This window comes from Staurois parvus, unplaced genomic scaffold (genome assembly GCF_062004578.1).
Source record: "Staurois parvus isolate SC_StPar_1 unplaced genomic scaffold, SC_StPar_1.0 ptg000054l, whole genome shotgun sequence".
NCBI classification, from domain to species: Eukaryota; Metazoa; Chordata; class Amphibia; order Anura; family Ranidae; genus Staurois; species Staurois parvus.
Window position 1 is genome coordinate 160,933 of NW_028317850.1, and position 22,978 is coordinate 183,910.

Genomic DNA, 22,978 nt, shown 5'->3' on the forward strand with positions numbered 1-22,978 from the left:
TCCAGACAAACAGAAGCTCGTTGCTTGAGCATTTGTAAAAACTCTGTAAGGAGGAAGTATAAAAGCTGCTTATTCTGACCTCTGCTTCCTAAAATACTGATTTCCTGAGTGTCCAGCTAATCCTATAGCTTCATTCCGATTTATGTAATGTATACAGATAAGGCGTTGGCTCATGTATTGAGGTCGGAGACAGGCATTTTTAAATTCTCAGCACATCTCAATACAGGTCTCCATTAGAATAGGTTCATATCAGATTGCCATGGGTCCTTATAAAATTGCCCCTGATTAGTATTTATGCTACCACTGTAATGACATGCACTCTTCTCACAAAGTACTAAACATTGCACCGTGTAACTTCTAAATGATTAAAATGTGAGCAGAGCTCGATTTCTGATCTCTATTGAGAAAGCAATATTGAGCATCTAGTATGTGGATTGTTTGATCCTTGTTCAGACACAAACCAGTTCCAATAAATCTGGCACAAATATGTGTTCCATGCAATCCCGTTGCAGTGAGTTTCCAAAAGTATTGCATTCTCTACTTTTTGGTGCAATGCAGTGTTATTTGAGCCCATTCAAAATGAACGCGCTCAACTTGCACTGCACTGAATCACATGTGAATTGCTCAGAAATGTGCTGCGCATTCCTTTGCGATTAATAGGCGAAATACTGTGAACCTAAGCTTAATGCTGGTCATTAATTTACTACATCTGTATGTGACTTTCAAGTGGCTGTAACCCTCAGACATGAAATATGGACAAAGCATATCCCTCTATAGTGTGTACTTGTCCCAATCCAGAGCAATGTCATTTCTGTCTGCTGCTTCATTTCTCTGCTATGAGCATGAATCACTTCTGACAAGTTTTCCTGACGAGAAATATGGTGACGGGAAGGACCTCTAACAGATTGACAGCCTCAGCTCTGTTCCTGTGAGCTGTGGGAGGGGGGAGTGTCTCATCCCTCAGATTTAGCTCTGAGTCCCCCTCACAGAGTGTAACTTCAGCCCCCACCCCCTGCTTTTCAGAGCTGAAAGATCCTGTATAAATTTGAACTTTGGATGTAGGGGAAAGATAGCTATAGATAAACAGGTACAACTTTTGTGTAGGAGGATTTGTTTTATCTCTGTGTATCACCTGAGGCCAGTCACTTCACTAGGTATATGTAAGGGTTCACTGTCACTTTAAAGCACAACTCCAGCCAAAATATCTTTGAAATAGAGCAGGGTTGAAGCTTCTGCTATTGGTTTTGTATTCTCCTCTGTTAACCAATTGGCAAGATTTCCTCCAGCTTCCTGTCTGGACACGGAGTGATGAGAAATCTCTCTAAAAGGAGCACAGACAAAAACCGAAAGGGAGGAAGGGTTTGATAACAGCCTATCCAGAATCTTACAGTAATAGCCAGTTCTGAAGCCAAAGTGGGATAACACCTACTGTACATTTGTTACATGTCCGCATTCACATAGCATAACTAAAAAAAAAATATTTTAAAATTTGTAGGTTACCTTTTAGATGTTCTATTCTGGTCCCCCAGCAAAGAAAAATCCTACATTTGAGGGGGCAGGACATCAGTGTTTGCCATAATTAACCCTGTCTGTACTGTGCAGGCAGATGTTCATTATCAATTGTAACTAGACTTGAAACACTGTCTGTCCTAACAAAGGGTTAAAGGTCTAGGGGCTGGGATTCTTGCATTGTATTTTAATGAGAACAGACTTGGGACAGGCTTACTTTAACATGTTTTTATTTTTTTTATTCATGATGTTTGAATAGAAAAACATTATAATAGGGTTTTCTTAAATTTGACTGCAAAAGTGGAAATGTGCTGTAAATATTCCACACTTTAGCTAAACTAAAAAAACATTAACCACTTCCAGACCGGACATTTTTACCCCCTTCCTGTCCATGGCAATTTTCAGCTTTCAGCCGTATCACACTTTGAATGACAATTGCGCAGTCATGCCACACTGTACCCAAATTAATTTTTTAACATTTTTTTGAGACAGATAAAGCTTTATTTTGGTGGTATTTTGTCACTGCTGGGATTTTTATTATTTTTGCTATGTAAATGATAAAGTCCAAAAATTTTGAAAAAAAGTGTTTTGTTTTTTTAATTTTGCAAATAAATAATATTTTATCATAAATTTTGGTAAAAATTTATTCCGCTATCTTTTTAGTAAAAAAAAATCCAAATTAGTTTAACCAAAAATTATAATTTTTACATTTTTTTTTTTACATTTTTATTTTATTTTTTTATATTTTTTTTTTTTTTTTTTTTTTTACACTGATTGCTTTTACACCCATATAGGATGTAAAAGCAATCATTTTCTCTTTCTCTCTGTCTGCATTCTTGCAGTCATTGAAAAATACAGAGTGAGCTGTGACTGGTCACAGCTTGTCACATGGTACAAGGCTGTTGTGAATAGCCTTGTACCATGTGACCTCTGTGATCATTCACAGAATTCACAAGTAGTAAGCAATGATGTCACAAGTGACATCTTGCTTGCTACTTTGCATGTGATCACTGATTGGCCAATCAGTGATCACATGATTGGGACCTCGTACAGAGGTCCCGTCCGACAATCGGTGTTTCACTGTGTCCGGAGGACACAGCGGGCACCGGATCGCGGTGCTGTGCGCTCCCGGGGAGCGCGCACAAGCACGGTGCGGGGAGGCCGTTTATAAACGGCCACCCGACCCTGCACTGCCACCGTCCAGCCGTTTATATACAACGGCCGGTCGGGAAGTGGTTAAGGAGCGGGGCATTATTCGATTTTATATCTGCATATTTTAATCTAGAGTACTAGCTTTACTTGTTTGAAAGCTGGTAGAAGGGGAATCTATAGAACTTTATATGAAATACTATCTTGAAAATATGTTATAGATCAGTAAAAATCAAAAAATTGGATGGGCAAACTTTATCATTACAATTTAAAATGTTTGTTGGCTGAATAGATTTCTTCTAAACTCTGAATATACAAGATTTGGCATAAATGTTTCAAAGGATTAAATTTCCTATGCTTTTTTTTTTACAGCACACTGCAGGATGACTTTTTCATTCTTCATGAGCAAGAATATGATAGTCTGTTGGAATCGCTGTTCAAGACCGAATTCATAAGTCTCTTATCCAAGCACTACGAAGAGAAAACCCAAAGAAAACTACCTCTGAAGTTCAATAATACGTGAGTAGCTTCCATATCCAATATAAGCACAGCAGCGGGGAACAAAACACTGAGGCTGACCCCAACTTTTAGATACGCTTTTATTAGTAACCTCCCTGTAACACTTAATCCTCAATCTAACCCTGAAACGTAATCTTAACCTGCCCCAAACACCGTGCCCTTAACATACCCCAACCCTAAAGTGTATTTCCAGCCATAACATTTTTTTTCTGCTATCCAGGACTCTGTAACAGAGATTATTACTCACACAGTTACATCACTTACTACACAGTGACAATGGTTTCACAAGAATTCACATGAGGGAAAAATCTGCAACAGGGATATAGAGAGCAAAAAAGCTAACTGTCAAAGTTCCTGATCCGCATACGTGGAAATGATCTTCCAAGAAGGGAACTGGTTCAAGCATCTAAGAGCAGAATATTTTCTTAAAATTAAAAAAAAAAAAAAAAAGGCTTCTAAAAAATCTAGTAGTATGTTGATCCAATGTCTAACTTTGAAAACATGGTATTCAGTCAAATCCTATAAAACTGGTCTCTAAGTTTTTTTTGGTTTTTTTTCCTCTGTCCTTACCCAAGGGAAGACCTCTAGACTTGCCCAGGTCAAATAATGTTGGCATAAAGGTATCGCTGAGCTAGACTGGAAAGTACTTCATAACTCATACTCGGTATGGTTATTTAAGTGAGGGACAAGCTACCTCCTAGATTGTAAGCTCCAAGGATCAGGGCCCTCCTAACCCTCTTGTATTGAACTGTATTGTTGCTGTATTGTCTCCTGTTATATTGTAAAGCGCTGAGCAAACTGTTGGCACTATATAAATCCTGTATAATAACAATAATAATACACCTCAGATACTTTCATAGAGCATATGTTACACCCGCCAAATTTAAAATAAAAGGAGACCCCCCCTCCCTGTGTCACAAATGTCAAATAAATGAAGAAACTACTGTTCATATGGTATGGGAGTTTGACAAAATCAGGCCTTTGTGGCCAAAGCTTACAGAATGTTTTCCTGACAATTTTGCAACACCAAATATCTACAACCTTACAAGGAGTATATTGGGTATACCAGCCTTTCTCAACTAGGGTGCCTTGAGGGTTCTTCAGGGGTGCCTTGGCAAAATGTCTAAAAATTGCCCAAAACTTGTATACAAGCTGGTGGACATTGTGCACCATTATGACCTTCTAGCCGCTGGCATCCTGACAACCAATGATGTCAGTTGATAAGGAGGATGTCAGCTGCCTGCACAGCATCCTAGATTGACCCTACCCTGCCCCTCCATCAGTGCTGGGCTCACATTAGCTCTGTGATTGAGAAAAACTGAGAGAGAAGAGAAACATTGGAATACTAGTAAGTAAGTAAGTTTCTTTGGAAGAACAAATCACCTCCTAATGTTGGGTGTTCTACATGTGTGGATGTTGCTGTGTTATATAAAACTGATAGGATAGTTTTTCACATTTTAGAACTGGTGCCCTTTTAAAATTATGGACAGTCTAGAGGCACCCCATTTTAGAATGGGGTGCCTCAAGACTGTCCATAATTTTAAAGGGTGCCTTGACTGAAAAAAGGTTGAGAAAAACTGGGGTATACTGAGAGATGCGGAATTAGAAAATGCAAAGAAACTATTCCTAAGGTTACTCCTTTTATATGCTAGGGAAGACCATAAACCATAGTTCTGAATTGGATACATACTGATGCACTTAATTATTAATATGCTATAAAACCTTGTAAACAGTTATACTGCTTTATGTTAACTTACAAAGCCAGAGACTGCCCCAGTAAATTTGATTAAATACGGTCAGACGGAGTTAAGTCCCTGAATACTAGCATACAGCAGTAACAAACATAAGGTTTACTCCGACATATTAACTATATATGCACAAGTTCTCTATTGATATAATCTGGATGTGCAAAAAAATGACAATAAAAATGAGTTGGTTAACTTGCAGATTCCTTATTTTAAAATAATCAGATGTATAATTACACACTGACATGATGACCTAATTAATGTTTAGAACGCTGGAAAACTTTGATTATTCTGTAAACCAATAAGCTCATTATTACATATATAAATCTCTTCTGTCCTCTACCACCGTACTGACGTATGTCATTTCATATATATGTGTACTTTTAATTTGTGTATCCAATAAACTCCATTAAAAAAAAAAGTTACAAAAATGCTGTTTCTTTTAACATCTTAAAAGAGAGGTTCACTAAAGCATTTTCAGTGAAAAGGGAGTTCAATGAGCCTTCTGTGTTAATATTACGTATTCAGAGACTATGTTCCACTGAAGTAAAGATCCTCTGCCAGCTCCAAATTTACCATGGACTCAAGTCAGGAAGCTTAGTATGTCATTCCATCTGAAGGGTACCAGTCAAAGAAGTGCTCCAAAAAGAGAAACTGAAATGTTGTTTTTGTTGGCTTTTTTTTTTTCTTTTTAATGTATGCTTGTTTGTACAGTTGTACAGATAATTAAAGTGTTACTAAACCCACAACCGTAAAATCAATCTGTATATGCAGTAAAGCATGCTTGTTATATTCACTGTGGAACCTAAGGGGTTAATCCTCTGCATTGTGTAAAAAAGCAGTTTGATCCTGTCTTCTCTGATGCTCCCCTTCTACAATCCCCAATCCATCTTCTGATAGAACAGAGCCTTTGGGGCAAGCTGGGCATGCTCAGTTTGGTGTGTATTGCTAAAGTGTTTTGGTTTTCTTGGTAGAGTGTATGTGATCAGCAGAGGGACAATTAGCCCTGTCCAGACAGAGAAAGGGTTCTGCAGCCTCATAGGACAATCTGGGTAGAATGAAAACTCCTCCTACAATCTGTAACAGTGCTCTGCTGGACACTGATAGAAGTCACAAGATTGCAGTTTATATTTACTAAAATAATTGCATTTCCATGTTCTGTGTACTGTGGGAGACCAGATATAGTGACTGTAGGGTACTGGGCTTAGTAACACTTTAATAAAGTGCGCATGAATGGAAAATGACTCCCACCATATTATAATTTTTTTCCTGAGAGGGCACAGCAGTAGCTTTTTACTTTCAGATTCTTAAACTCTTAGAGAGAGGGTGTGGATAATGTGAAAAGGCAAAGTTTGCTGATTTCATTAAAAAAATAAAATATTCATATGCATATTTATCTAAATAAAAATAATAAAAATGCACCGTACATAAAGAATATATACAAACTGCTATACAGTGAGTTTAACAAACACTTTTATCCTGAGAGGGATCATATCGGTACACATGCTTCCACTCCAAACCATTAATTTCAGCTCTGTTTGTATGGCATTCACAATTTACCAGTAAGAAGCAAGACATTTTAACATACAATGGAGAAAATAACAGTTATAAGTAATATTAAATTTGATGAAAATAAAGGTCTGCCATCATATTTATTCTGATTTCTAATTTAATTCTGTTTAGGCTTGAAATGAAGTTAAAGAAAGAATCTTGGGGCCCATGGAGTGGAGGAAGTGGCTCCCGACAGGTACAGTTTGTTCAAGGGTTTGGAGATGTAGCCATACTGAAACACAGCAATAAGGTGCTACAGGTCAACATTGGTCCAGGCCTTCCAAAGAACTCTCGTAAGTATATTCTGATTATATACAGTAGGTTTACACTATCTTCATTCTGCCACTCACTAACCAGACTAAAGCTGGCCATACATGGTTCCGTTATTTTCATTCAGCCAGTGGGCTGAACGAAAAACACTGAACTGATTTTCCCCATCCAAACATTTGAGGTGGATGGGGGAATCTTCCACGCTGTGCTATTGTATTCTCACAGTAGGGAGACTTCCTCGCTGCCCAAATACATAGATCAGTGCTGCAGTTCCTGATTGAGCGGCTTTTAACTGACCGGTAGATAGACTTCTGTTCAACTTCAGTGGCCACACGTGGATCGAAATTCAGCTGGTCCCTGCTGAACTGGGCAAATTTCAATCCATCTGTGGCCACCTTTAGATTAGTGGAAAGGCTACATAGACCTAGTAGTGTCCCTATTTTACAGCAATCCTTTTCTGTTAATAGCCTACAATAGCCAACAGAGCTTGTAAATGTAATTCTAAATTCATTTTGCAGTATGCCCACAATATTTTATATAGTGAATTGAAGTGAAGTCATGGCCTGGAGGTTTCCACTGCCTATACCATCCAATTTACCACAGTTCTGTATAAAATCAGATTTCTGCTTTTGCACTATAAACATGTCAATTCATAAAGATGTTTATAGCACTATGAAATAGTATAACTTCATAGAATTCTGTGAATTCAGTCATCAAAGAAGCGTTTAGTGTCAGAGTTTCCAAGTACAATATAAATTTGAGTAGCATAAATACAGTTGGGTATAGAAAAAGAATTTCTGAGGGGAGGGATGATGTTTGATTGTCAATATTGCTGGGAAGGCATAAAAAATTTATCTGATTTTGCCATCTATTGTGTGAAGATTAATTTCCAATCATCCAGTCAAGTGAAAAGAAATTATTTAATCTATACCTGATTGGATAATTGAAGTGAATATTTACTTATGCATGCTTTGGCCTCCTTCCAAATCAACTGGGTATAGGATTATAAATTTCTTTTTTCTTTTTTTTTTAATGGTTGAACTGAATGGACTTTTTTCAGCCAGACTAACTATGTAACAATTTGTGTGTACTTTCTGAACACCTTCAGTAAATCGGATATTTTAGTTCAATACCACCAAGACTGTGTTTTTTTTTGGGGGGGGGGGGGGGAGTTTCTCATAATATGTTGAATGAGAAAAATTTTTGACTTTGACAAAGACTGGTCATAGACCGTGACTATAGAAAAGTACAGAACAAAGAAAACATGTCACAAGGGATAGAATACATACTATATCCCATTACAATATACCAAATAAAACAACAAAATGCAGAACAGAATTAAAAATAAAAACAATTATCTTGGCAGACAAGATTCCCTGGAATGTAGGCAGACTTGATTCTAACCATTGCTTTGTTGTGTATGGAAGCAGAGCCCACACCATGAAAAACCATACTTTAAATATTTGCTAAATATCTGGTTATTGCTCAGCGGTATCCCAATAAACGTACCCAATCCAATAATATATCAGTCCAGGTCCCTCAAGTCAAAAGGAGGGGGAGGGAAAAAAAGGAGGGGGACAGTGGAGTGAAGAGCTATGTAGTAGATGGAAGCAGAGAGTAACAGGGGAACTTCCCCTCTGTTGAGAGGTGCATGGGGGAAGTTTGGGAAGCTTCAGCTGGCTGAAGTTGCCGAATAAAAGAATTAGACTTCATGAGGACCCCAACCTCTCAGTATTGACACTTGGGAGCCCTTTTGCTGTGTGCTACATACTCCACTCTCCACCCACTGCACAGTCATAAGCCACACCTACTGAGAGACCCTATCTGTCTGTTCCTCTTATACAGAAGCTCATTCCTCTGTCTGTGACATGATCTGCCTGTATGAATCTGTGGACTTAAAATCGATCCAGCCTGCCCAGATTTTTGTAAAGGAGGACATTCTGTCTTGCGAGATATGAATGGATTCTACTGTCTCTTCTGTTCTATTCAATCTAGCAAACCATTCCTGCAGACTTGGGGGACTAGTGTCTATCTAATGAGTTGGTATACACAGCCTAGCTGTCTTGATCATGTCAACCGTCAGTGATTTCCTGTAGTTCCACAGTGATTGTCTATTAAGGTGCAGGTAGCAGGATTTCTCAACCAGGGCTCCATGGAACCCTAGGGTTCCCACAGAGGTTGCTAGGGGTTTCTTGAGCAATTTTTGCCTCTCAGATAAGTTCCCACTGACACCATTGATCTTTTTAGCTATCTGTCAGGGGGTAATTCTTGCTAGTGACCACAAATGCAAGGAGCATTTTTCCTACTACCCAAGTATCATGAGTTGTAGATATAGTAACTTTTAGCAGGGGTTCCCTGAGACTGGGAAGTTATTTCAAGGGTTTCTGTGGTGAAAAGGTTGAGAGGCTGCTCTAGAGCAAACTTCATATAGTGATGGTGGTGGACCATGCCTGCCTTATGTGTCAACACAGCATCTTGTGCTCTTCACTGGGGGCACATATGACAGGATGACAACAGAATTGAGAAACTGAGGCAGAGCATTGTCACCTTGTAACAGGAAGTACCTAAACATGGAAGGACCACCAGGGATTGTTTTAAGAAAAGTTGCAGATGTAACCATTCCTTCTGAATTGTCTATATTATGTTAACCATTTGCCCTCCAGAGGATTTATCCCCCTTCCTGACCAGGCCATCTTTTGTGTTACGTTGCTGCGTTACTTTAACCAGTTCCCGCTCGGCCTATGGCCGAATGGCGGCTGGCAAAAACCCTCGTTCCTCCGGGTGGACGCCATATGACTTCCTTTCAGGCAGTTTGCATGCCAGCAGAGCCGCGTAGCAGCAAGATCTGTCACCGGCCGTGTACCTCGGACATGGCCGATGACAGATCTGTGTACTGGCCCCGTTGCCAGTACCATGTGACCTGCTGTGACCAATCACAGCAGGTCACATGACAGTTGTATACAATTATTACTATACAGTATTTATAAAGCGCCAACAGTTCACACAGCGCTGTACAATGGATGGCTTCCTATCATGCCATCCATTGTATACAAGTGTGGATAGCTGTGAATGGTCACAGCGATCACATGCACAAGCTGGGCCAATCACAGTTAAGAAAAAAAAAATTCCTGAATGAATCGATTTCATTCAGGTAAATGCTTGCTTATAGCAAAGTAATTCTTTTCTATAAGCAAACTGTGTAAAAAAAAAAAAAGTTACTATGGTAACATTATACTACTTTGGTCATAGTGAAATATGAAAACAAAATCTTAAAAAAATGTAATAAATAAAAAAAGTAAAACAAATTATCAATTTTTTTTTTCCGTACTGTCACCAGTCAGTGTCCCTGATCACCGGCATGCCAGTTATATGATGACTCTGTACTGCACTGGTGACAGTATGTTAAAAAAAAAAAAAAAACTGTGAAAATAATTTTTTTTATTTCTTCATTTCTGAAAAATTATGACAAAAAAATTACAACTTCAAAAAACTCGCCATGCCTGTTATGAAATACATCGGACTGTCTTCTTTGCAAAAAGGGGTCATTTGGGGGATATCTGTACTGTTCTGACTTTCTTTGAACTCAAGAAATTAGATTGGCTGTCAGAACTTCAGGATTGATCAATATTCAGATCTATACCATAGTTTGTGAACTCTATAACTTTCCTACAGACTAAATAATAAATACTAATTTGGGTTATTTTCACCAAAGACATGTAGTAGAATACATTTTGGCCTAAATTTATGAAGAACAATTAATTATTTGCAAACTTTTATAACAGAAACAAAGAAAACCGTGGGGTTTTTTTTCAAATTTTTGGTCTTTTTTTGTTAATTTAGCAAAAAATAACCCCAGCAGTGATTAAATACCACCAAAAGAAAGCTCTCGTTGTGTGAAGAAAATGCAAAAATTTTAGTTTGGGTACAATGTTGTATGACCGCGCAATTGTCATCCAAAGTGTGAGAGCGCCGAAACCTGAAAATTGGCCTGGGCAGGAAGGGGGTAAAAGTGCCCTGTATGGAAGCGGTTAACTCACAATTGCACCATTATGCAACTCTGCACCCAAATGAAATTTACGTCCTTTTTTTTCTCACAAATAGAGCTTGCTTACAGTGGTATTTTATCGCCTTTGTGTTTATTTTTTGCACTAGAAATAAAAGATCGACAATTTTGAGAAGCAAAGCAATATTTTTGACGTTTTGCTTTTAAACATGTCCAGTAAAAAAAAAAATTTTAATCAAATTTTGGCATAAATTTAGGCCAAAATGTATTCTGGTACATGTCTTTGCTAAAAAAAAAAAAAATCCTAATACATGTAAATTAATTGGTTTACGTGAAAGTTATAGTGTTTACAAATGGCGGTGTGTATATATATATATATATATATATATATATATATATATATATATATATATATATATATATATATACAGTTGCAAGAAAAAGTATGTGAACCCCTTGGGATTACATGGAGTTTTGCATGAATTGGGCATAAAATGTGCTCTGAACGTCATCTAAGTCACAACAATAGAAGAACACAGTCTGCTGAACATAATACGACACAAACATTAGATGTTGCCATGGTTTAATTGCACATAACATGTAAACATTCACAGTGCAGGGAGGAAAAAGTATGTGAACCTTTGGACTTAATAACTGGTTGACCATCCTTTGGCAGCAATAACCTCAACCAAACGTTTCCTGTAGTTGCAGATCAGACCTGCACAACGATCTGGAGTCATTTTGGACCACTCCTCTTCACAAAACTGTTTCAGTGTAGCAATATTCTTGGGATGTCTGGTGTGAATCGCTCTCTTAAGGTCATGCCACAGCATTTCAATGGGGTTGAGGTCAGGACTCTGACTGGGCCACTCCAGAAGGCGTATTCTGTGCTGTTGCAGCCATTGTTTTGTTGAATTACTTGTATGCTTTGGGTCATTGTCCTGTTGCATCACCCATCCTCTGCGGAGCTTCAGTTGGCGGACAGATGGTCGTACGTTTTCCTGCAAAATGTCTTGATAAACTCTGGAATTCATTTTCCCATCCATGACAACAATCTGTCCAGGCCCTGAGGCAGCAAAGCAGCCCCAAACCATGATGCTCCCTCCGCCATGTTTTACAGTGGGGATGAGGTTTTGATGTTGGTGTGCTGTGCGTGTTTTTCTCCACACATAGTGTTGTGTGTTCTTCCCAAACAACTCAATCTTGGTTTCATCTGTCCACAGTATATTTTGCCAGTAGTGCTGTGGAACATCCAGGTGCTCTTTTGCAAACTTCAAACGTGCTGCAATCTTCTTTTTGGACAGCAATGGCTTCCTCCGTGGTGTCCTCCCATGTACTCCTTTCTTGTTTAATGTTTTCCTTATTGTAGATGTGTCAACAAAAATGTTAGCATGTGCCAGAGATTTCTGTAGGTCTTTAGCTGACACTCTGGGATTCTTCTTTACCTCATGCAGCATTCTGCGCTGAGCTCTTGCAGTCATTTTTACAGGACGACCACGCCTAGGGAGAGTAGCAACAGTGCTAAGCTTTCTCCATTTGTAGACAGTCTGTCTTACCATGGACACGTGAACATCAAGGCTCAAGGAGATACTTTTCTAACCCTTTCCAGCTTCATGCAAGTCAACAATTCTTGATCGTAGGTCTTCTGAGAGCTCTTTTCTGCGAGGCATGGTTCACATCAGACAGTGCTTCTTGAAACCAGTAAACCCAAAACAGGTGTGTGTTTTTTAAGGGCAGAACAGCTGTCAGCAACACATCCAATATCATCACACTGATTGGAGTCAAGGTTGGCTCACTCCTGGCTCCAATTAGCTCTGGGAGAAGTCATTAAGCTAGGGCCTCACATACTTTTTCCTCCCTGCACTGTGAATGTTTACATGTTATGCGCAATTAAACCATGGCAACATCTAATGTTTGTGTAGTATTATGTTCAGCAGACTGTGTTCTTCTATTGTGACTTAGATGACGTTCAGAGCACATTTTATGCCCAATTCATGCAAAACTCCACGTAATCCCAAGGGGTTCACATACTTTTTCTTGCAACTGTATGTATATATATATATATATATATATATATATATATATATATAATGGGGGTGATCAGCAACTTATAGTGGGACTGCGGCGGGCATTCTGACATTGGGAGGAATAATGGATTCCACATTATTTCATTATTTTAGTTTTTATGTTCACTTCCTAAAAGATTTCAGTTTTGTTTTTCAATTGAGTTGTACAGTTTATAGGTTACATTAAGGTGGAAAAAGTTCTGAATTGATTTATCTTTGTCTCAGTTTTTTACATCAGACATTTTACACTTTATATGCACTGTATATGAGGTGTCCGTGACCAGGTTTACATTTGCTTTTAAAGAAAATGTGAGATTTGATGTAAATCTAGGCACCAACTGATTGGCCCAATTTATGATGAACCTGAGTTTTTCCTTTTCCTTTTTACAGATTTCTACTTGTAACTTTTACTTTTTGTTTTTTTTGTTTTTTGTTTTTTCAATCTTGAAGTCTTGATATAAGACAGGTTCTCAGTCTGCAAATAACTTGCATAGCTTCCCTTTTCTTTATGTTGATGTAGTCCATATAAAATATGATTTATAATATCTAGAGGACATTGCATAATCTGCCATCTACTGCACATTGTGTATTCAGCTTTACAGTCAATGAATATTGAGATGGTTGTAAACCATATTTTTGTAGAAGTTGGAATCCATTATGCATGCAAAATAGAATGATTGCCTCTTATTGTGTGTTAAAATGGCATTGATTACTGTAAACCGTTTTCAACCAAGATCAGCCTAAAACTACTTACTCTGAGAAAATGTACTCGGTGCCCAATGGTAACTGTATGTTTAAATCCTCCTCTGATGTACCATAAGCGCTAACAGCGCTTTTATGTAGATAATTCCCTTTTGTCTTCCTTGTGTTCCAGGGCCCACAAGGAGAAATGTTGTTGATGGAAGAAATAACACAAATAAAGTCAAGTCCTATCCAAGCAGAGCTGCTCCACCACCACCAGGTACAGTATTATTTGTATTAACAGGGATGGTGAGCTCCCATTGATTCCCTTTAAATATTATGTTATATACCCTGATCAGCTATAATTTTATGACCACTGACAGGTTAAGCAAATAACATTGATTATCTTGTTACAATGGGATCTGAAAGTCGGTGGGATATATTAGGCAGCAAGAAACATGCTGTCCCTGAAGCTGATGTGTTGAAGGCAGAAAAAATGGGCATTGCAGTTTGTTGTATATGGAGCTGTGTAGTCGCAGATCAGTCAGGGTGCCCATGCTGACCAGTGTTCATAGCCAGAACTGACTACAATGGACACATACGCATCAGAACCTGGACCACGGAGCAATGGATGAAGGTGGCATGGTCTGATGAATCACATGTGGATGGCTGGGTGTGTGTGTGTCGTTTACCTGGGGACAGGATGGCACCAGGATGCAATATTGGAAGAAGGCAAGCCAGCAGAGGCAGTGTGATTCTTTTGGGCAATGTTCTGCTGGGAAACCTTGGGTCCTGCCATTCCTGTGGATGTTACGTGACACGCACTCCATACTCAAACATTGTTGCTGACCAAGTACACCCCTTCATGGAAACCGTATTTCCTGATGGCAGTGGCTTCTTTCAGCAGGGTAATGTGCTCTGCCAGTGATTCAAAAGCGGGGTGAGGAACACAAGAATGAGTCCAAGGTTGACTTGCCTCCAAACTCTCCAGATCTCAATCCAACTGTGCATCTGAGGGATGTGCTGGAAAAAAAAGTCCTATCCATAAAGGCACCACCTTGCAACTTACAGGACCTAAAGGGTCTGCTACTGACGGCTTGATGCCACATACCACAGTATACCTTCCATGGTCTAGTGACATCCATGCCTCGATGGATCAGGGCTGTTTTAGTGGCAAAAGGGAAATGTTAGGAGGGTGGTCATAAGTGTACAGCATAAAAATACTTTAAAGGAAATGTAGGTGTTTTTAATATAACCGTTTTGTTTTTGTTCTGATCTGAAAAATACATTTACACCTGTGCAAACATATAGACTCATTATATATGTATTTGCAATTTCTTTTTTAGTAGAAAATGAGTACTGAATATACAAAGCTTTGCTGTGGTATATTGCATTATAAGTGAGTTTGGAAACTGGTGTCATACTAAATTATATAGTTTCAGTAATTTTTATTTTTTTTCATTGTAAAAGGGTCTCATCAAAATGGGGTGATACAGAGTTCCCAGTATGGGCATCAGCAACCGAAACATGGAAGGCAATATAGTAACTCTAGAACAAACCATCCTTCTATGGACCACCCAACTTTACCAAGGCAAGTGGCTGGAGCTTCAGCCAGAAATCTACAGCAACCACAAAGCTTGGATTGTCTGCGTGTGCCAGACCAAGGTGTCGCAGGGTAAGATGTATTCAGTACTGTATTAAAGATGCCGTGTCCTAAAGTGTGTGTGTGTGTGTGTATATGTATGCATGTGTATATATGTATGTATGTGTGTGTGTATATATATATATATATATATATATATATATATATATATATATATATATGTGTGTGTGTGTATATGTATGCATGTGTATATATATGTGTGTGTGTATGTATATATATATATATATATGTGTGTGTGTATGTGTGTGTGTATATATATATATAATTTTTTTTTTTTTTTGTTTTGGATAAAGTATGGAACAGTTAAAATCCTTGCCAGGTTTTTTTCCTCCCAATGTGAGGGAAACAACCTTTTTAAGGCTCGTTCACACCAGAGCAGCGTATGGGAAAACTGTGTTCGGTGCTTGTTTGTTTCCCACATTGTGTTTAAAATGTATTGGGTGTGTGAACCTCTGCGGTTGTCCAGTGTATTCCTAACAACACTCCAAACACAAGATCACAAACACAGTGCATTCGCCTGCACTGGATTGCATGGTACTGAGGAACTGTGTGATCAAGTGCAAGCGAATGCACTGCGTTTGTGATCTGTGTTTGGATGAATCAAATGAATAGGCTGAAAATCACACCCCATTGAGTTGCACAGGACTGTAGACCATGTTCTTGTGTGATTCCGATGTGAACCAGCTCTTAAGACCGGTTTTCTCACAAAACTGTCACATGCTCTGCTTTTAATTTTGCTTTTAACATGCTGTTGCCCAAGTCTCTTCTTTAAAGTGGAGCTAAAGGTATTAATACTTGTCCAATATTTTTTTTTTTCCCCGGAATAAGTATTCCCAGGTGGAAGATTTCTCTTTAGAGAAACAGAATGAAACAATTGAGAATTTAAGCCTAAACCTTTGCATTTTCTTTTTTTTTTTTTAGTTATGCTTTAAAGCAGAACTCCAGTTAAAACATTTTTGTTTTCCCATGCAGTGGGGCTGTGCCCGCACTGCATGGGTTAAATATTCGTTTTGTCTAGAGGCTTAGGGTAAAGCTATACTTACCCATTCCTCCGGAAAACGCACCCTCACATCCAGCGTTGGACTGTTCCTGCCATCCTCACTTTCGGATTAGGTAAGTATATCCTTACTTTCTGAGCCCCTAGACAAAAACAAGCATTTAACCCGTGCAGTGTTGGCACAGCTCCACTGCATGGGAAAATAAAAAATTTGCCCGGATTTCTTCTTTTAAAGAGAACATGGCCTAACCTTTTGTGGCTGTACTTCCCTTTTGGATCAAAAATAAATTACCTTTTGTTCTCCTGTGACCCAGAGTCACCTGATTGTCAACATTGTCAGGAGCCACCTGTCTGCTAGTTTGATAGCTGGCTCCACATTTCAGGGTACAACTTAGACTTGGAGCCAGCCATGGTCACCACCCAAGCCTGGCACTCTGAGTGCCGGAGGAGCAGAGTGGAGAGCAATGACTGACCGTCAATCCTCTCAGCTATGAGCAGACAGAGAGCTGACTGATCAGAGGTCACGTGATAGCTCAGTTCTTAGTCTTGGCATGGGACAACTGCAGTGACACACCTATACTGCAGCATAGAGGCAAGTATGAATGTATTTTTTTGTACCCCAGATTTATCCTTTTTTAAGTTGATTGTCTGATTACATTCTTATAATACCACTTTGGGAAAGCCTCCATTAGTTCTATCGCTTCATCTTGCCATGCTAGAAAATGTTATGATTAGATAGTAATATGTGAATGTAGCATTCCATAAAACAGTTACATGTCCCTCCTTTTAATTTTTGTTTTTAACGTGCTTTTGCCCGATTCCCATATTTAAGGGGAGCTTTAGGTATTAATACTTGTCCAACGGCCCCACAGCAGCACCAGCATCTTCATCTGAGTGCTGGTCTTTGGGCTTCTTCATTGGCCAGAGCGGGATGACGTCACTCCCAACACTCACAGACCAGCACTGTAAGTTGAGCTGCACATGTGCAGCTCAGTTTACAGTGCCAGAGAACACAGTGAGCGGGCAGGTAGGGGCATTTTATTTCAGATGAGATATTGCACGCCTCTTCTGCAATAAAAGCCTGCCTGCTTGCTGTTTTTTACAGCGGAACTTTAGTTGCGCTTCAGTGACCTGACAGAAGATATAAAATTTCTCATAAAGGTCACTTTTCTTGTTAGCTTACCAGAGGAATTGAGTAGAAGAGGGTGATCAGTCCATGTATTTCCTGTAGTATGGGCGGAGGTTTAACCACTTCCCCACCGGCCGTTGTATATAAACGGCCGGACGGTGGCAGTGCAGGGTCGGGTGGCCGTTTATAAACGGCCTCCCCGCATCCTGCTTGTGCGTGCTCCCAGGGAGCGCACAGCACCGCGATCCATTGCCCGCTGTGTCCTCCGGACACAGTGAAACACCGATCGTCGGACGGGACCTCTGTACGAGGTCCCGATCATGTGATCACTGATTGGCCAATCAGTGATCACATGCAAAGTAGTAAGCAAGATGTCACTTCTGACATCATTGCTTACTACGTGTGAAATCTGTGAATGATCACAGAGGTCACATGGTACAAGGCTATTCACAACAGCCATGTACCATCTGACAAGCTTTGACCAATCACAGCTCACTCAGTAGTTCTCAATGGCTGCAAGAATGCTGACAGAGAGAAAGAGAAATGATTGCTTTTACATATTTTACAATGATTGCTTGTAAAAGCAATCAGTGTAAAAGAAAAAAAAAAATCTTCATCGCCCCCCCAAAAATAGTAGTGTCACCATGGTGACACTGTACTGCTAGGGTGACAGTATGTAAAAAAAAAAAAAATAATCTCAAAATATAAAAATGTAAAAAAAAATTTAAAAATAATTTTTGGTTATAAACTAATTTGGCTTATTTTTTTTTTACTAAAAAGATAACGGAATAAATTTTGGCCAAGAAGTATTATTTATTTGCAAAATTTTATAAGAAAAACACTTTTTTTTTAATTTTCATTTACATAGCAAAAAAAATAAAATCCCAGCGGTGAATAAATACCACCAAAATAAAGTTTATCTGTCTCAAAGAAATGGTAAAAAACTCATATGGGTACAGTGCTGCATGACCGCGCAATTGTCATTCAAAGTGTGATAGCGCTGAAAGCTGAAAATTGCCCTGGTCAGGACGGGGGTAAGTGTCCGGTCTGGAAGTGGTTAAGAACAGTGCTTGTCAAAAAGGCTTCAACAGTTACTTATTTTAATTATGAGATTATGAAGCAGAACCTTTTATTCTAACAGTCTAAAGTATTTATTTCCTTCCTTATTTTAGAGATGATACCTACAACCTTTTATAACTTACACTTTTATTGTACTATTAGTGCGTATTTGCTGGTAAAGTACACATAGAAAAGTATAATTCACAGTCATTTATGCCATACCTGCAGCCAAAATTGCTATTCCTACCATTGAAATATCAAGGTACAACCTGACCACTGCAAGCTGCTATCAATGGGCTGCTCAGTTTAACCTCCAGGAAGTAAGCGGATGAGAGTGTGACTGCTGTGAAGGGAGTTCAACATAAGGAGTCTTTGTTCACGTTCCTGTCCTTTGAAGGCCTGAGACCTCAAAACATACAAACCACTACAATGTGCACACATGATCAGAAAGTAGCTTCTATTCTCTTAGGACCAAAGGAATATGTGAATCAAGTCCCTGCAACTCTATCCTACCTACAAGGTTTATATGGGAATTCAGCAGTATTACATATCAACAGAAACCATTACAACTGATAACATTTTATAATATTGTCAATTGGTAAAATACCATAGATATAGTAAAACATGAGGCGCTGATATGTATCCACCTTATTTGCATGTTCCCTCCATTCCATGCCCCAACATTGACAGTAGGCGGATTCACAATTTCTACCACAAATGCATAATTCTTGTTCTTATTCAATTAATATTCTACAGGATTTACATTGCGCCAACAGTTTGCTGTTATATATAAAAGGAGCCAGGACAGTTGCAATAAAATACAAGAGGGTTAAGAAGGCCCTACTCAAAAGAGCTTACAATCTAGTAAGGTGGGGTAAGTGGTACAAAAGGTAATAGAGAAGAGTTTTCAGGGACTGCCTAAAGGCGGCTTGAGTAAGAACCAGACAGATTGAGGTAGAGAGTTCCAGTGAATGAGAGAGGCTCTGGAGAAGTCCTGGAGACAAGCATAGGGGAGGAGACAAGAGAACTTGGGAGTAGGAGCTCTTGGAAGGAGCAGAGAGGATGATTTGGGTGACTTTTTGAGACCAGATTGATGATGTTGCACAGGGCAGGGTTTTGTATGGCTTTGTATGTTGTTAGTACTTTTAATTTAATTTTCTGGGCAATCGGAAGCCAGTGGAGGGATTGGCAGAGAGAGGTGGCACACTAAGCGGTTTTTACGGTGAGTAGTTTGGTGGTTTCATTAGTTAAAAAGGGACAAATTTTAGAGATTATGGATGTGAAGTGTACAAGATTTTGACAGCGATTGGCTATGGGGCTGTAAGGACAGGTTGGAGTCTAGGATTATATATAACCCCCTGGCGTGAGGGAAGGGACTGATAGGTGTATTATTGATTTTTACAGAAAAGTCAGGGTGGAGGGCGCAGGTGGGGGGAATATTACCATCTCGGTTTTGGAAAGATTTAGTTTGAGGAAGTGGTGTGACATCCATGTTGATATGTCCGTAAGTTAGTAATGTGAGAGGTGACTGAAGGAGTGAGGCGTTCAGTGGTGGGGCTAGATCAGGTGCTTTAAGTGTTTTTGTGTGCTTCAAGCTATGAATTTATCTACTTACGATGTTTGGGAATGGGATGGAGGGAATGCAGAAATATGGTGGATAGATATGAGCATCTAATTTTACAATATCTATGGTATTTTACTAATGGACAAAAATCAAAAATATTATACATTTAAAATATTTCTTTTTATGTACTACCAGTAAAGTCCCATAAAATCTTTGTTGGTGGGATAGTCTACTATGAAGGGATGGTGGTATTCCCTTAAATATTTCCATTTATTTGTTGCAAGTTCCTGCAACATCAGCCATGCACACAAATGCTTTACATAACATGGGAGCTTGAAAGCTTCTATATGCTAAGAACCAGCAATTTTGACCAAGGGTCAGAACCGTTCCATTCCAGCAATTAACGCAGTAGGAACTGCTACTAGTCCTGCTACACTGGTGTTCTGCTACTCAAACAAGGTAGGGGCTTAAAGTGGTTCTAAACCTAAACTGTGTTTTTTTTGGGGGTTTTTTTGTTTGTTTTAACCTTAGTGCATCCCCTGCATTAATCACTTGCCGTCCAGAGGATTTACCCCCCTTCCTGACCAGACCATTTTTTGCAATATGGCGCTGCGTTAATTTAACTGACAATTGTGCGGTCATGCAACACTGTACAGAAATGAAATTTATGTCCTTTGTTTCTCCACAAATTGCGATTTCTTACGGTGGTATTTGATCACCTCTGCATTTTTATTTTTTGCGCTATAAACAAAAAAAGACTGACTATTTTGGGGGAAAAAAAAATATTTCTGACTTTTTGCTCGAAAACATATCCAGTACAAAAATTTTAAAAAATCTAAATTTCTTCATAAGTGTAAAGTGTATTATGCTACAGGTCCTTGCTAAAAAAAAAAAAATCCCAATACATGTATATTGGTTTACGTGAAAATTACAGCGTCTACAAATGGCGGTGTATATATACTGGAATTTTTATATATATATATATATATATATATATATATATATATATATATATATATATATATGCTAGTAATGGCGGCGATCAGCTACCTATAGCGGGAATACGGGACTGCGGCGGGCATTCTGACGATGTGTGGGAACTGACTAACTGCCACTGACATCCCAATGACACGAATACAGTGATCAGTGCTAATAAAAAGCACTGACACTGTACCAATGACACTGGGCAGGAAGGGGTTAACATCTGGAAGATTAAAGGGTTAACTGTGTGTTGTTTTACTATCGAGACATGCATCAGCACGTGAAGCAGCATGTCCTTGCTGGCAGGAGAGAAACCTGAGTTTACACACAGGTCTCTCCCCTGTCAGCTTTACATACGATCACTGGGTGCCGGCGGGGAATCACTAGTCGAGACCCGGTGATTGACATCCGTAGCTGCCAATGGCGGTGCAGGTAGGGTGGTGCTCACGTGCGCCCCCTACCTGGAAGTGAAAATCACGTGTGTATATATACACGTGATTTTGCACAGCCCTGCTACCTTGTAGCAGTAGTTCTACTATAGGGCGGTGGGAAAGCAGTTAAGTTGTAAACTTCAGACATGAAATATGAACAAAGCATTTCCCTCTATAGTGAGTACTTGTTTCTATCCAGTGCACTAAGTGTCACTTCTGACAAGTTTTCCTGACATCAAGAGAAAAAATGATGACAGTGAGGGAGCTCCAGCAGATTGACAGGCTCAGCTCTGTTGCTGTGAGCTGTGTGGAGAGGCGTGTCTTTCTCCCCCCAATCAGCTATCCGAGCTCTCCTCACTGAGTGCGTATAGTGTGTAACTTCAGCTCTTCGCCTCCTTTTTTTCTGAACTCTAATGTAAGCTTTATAAATTCAGCACTTTGAACCTGGGTTCATACTGATGTGGTGCGGCACATCAGATGTGATTCACACAGGAACGGCACCGCCTTCCAGTACAAATCACATGTTGATATATGTGTGGTGCAGTTTGAGCCATACATTTTGTATGGCTCAAATCGTACCGTATCCGCACCAAAAAAGTGCAGGACCCCTTTTTAGTACGCACCCAGAATCTGATCGCCTAGGTAGGAGTTCGCAGTATGTTTTGCAAACTGATTTCAGAGTGTTGTTAACTTAAAATAGAAACCCGCACTGGTTCATATGAACGGGGTGCAATTATGATGCGGTGTGGAAATTGCACAGAAACCGGTAAATTCCTCACTGCATCTGTGTGAACCCAGGCTCAATGGCTGTAGTGAAGAGAAGGCTGCAGATAATCAGGTCCAACGTATGTAGTAGGATTTGTTTCATCTCTGTATATCACCTGAGGCCAGTCACTTCACTGGGTATATGTAAGGGTTTACAACCAGTTTAAGGTTCCCCTGCCTTTTGGCTTTAGAGACGCTTTAAAGGAAGATTATGTGATGGCATTTTAGCAGTGCAGTAAACAGAGGCACCGTTCTCCTGTGAGGACGCACAAGACACCACAGAGAACTTGACCACTACAAGTCAAAGGCTCTTTGTACTCAGTAGTTGCTGCTGACCCGCTTGGTGGTTTAATACTGAGACAATGTTGTTTTAACTAGACTAAGGCATGAGTGTACAAACCACAGGTCGCAATAAAATGTGTCCTCAAACATATATTTCACACACAAAAAAAATTGTTTGGGCTATAAAATGATCTATACTCTGCAAATATTGCTTTATAACTGAGCGCAAAACGACATGCATATATGGAAAGTATCACCCTCCGACATGACACGTTGCACAGCCTCATTCTGCTCCAAGAATAAATGATCATGTATGGTATGGCGGGATATTTATTGTAGGTCTATATTTAGATGCGTTCTATACAGCAGCCATATGTAATGTAAACTTCTACCACATGCTGCTGATGTTAGGATGAGGTCAAATCTTGTTTGTGAACAGGAAATTAAATGCTGATTAATCTCAAAGCTGTAGCTGAGGCTGAAGTTCTATCAATGCCAAGGCAAAATGTTGTTCTAGGAAATAAACTGAGTATCTTCCATGAGTTGCGAGGTGTTAGAGTAACCAGTATTTAATCACCGAGTTCTGCCTGCACAGATTAGTATGGATATAAAAT

The 22,978-nt window shown here is 39.3% G+C and overlaps 1 protein-coding gene across 1 annotated transcript in view; it reads left to right on the top strand.

Annotated features, from left to right (window-relative positions):
* MYO1E (myosin IE) overlaps positions 1-22,978 on the top strand; it is a 143,653-nt gene that overhangs the window by 111,584 nt on the left and 9,091 nt on the right. The window contains exons 22-25 of the mRNA XM_089667664.1: positions 3,031-3,177; positions 6,606-6,766; positions 13,687-13,773; positions 14,964-15,168. Coding sequence (XP_089523790.1) covers positions 3,031-3,177; positions 6,606-6,766; positions 13,687-13,773; positions 14,964-15,168 — 600 coding nt within the window. The remainder of the gene's footprint in view (positions 1-3,030; positions 3,178-6,605; positions 6,767-13,686; positions 13,774-14,963; positions 15,169-22,978) is intronic.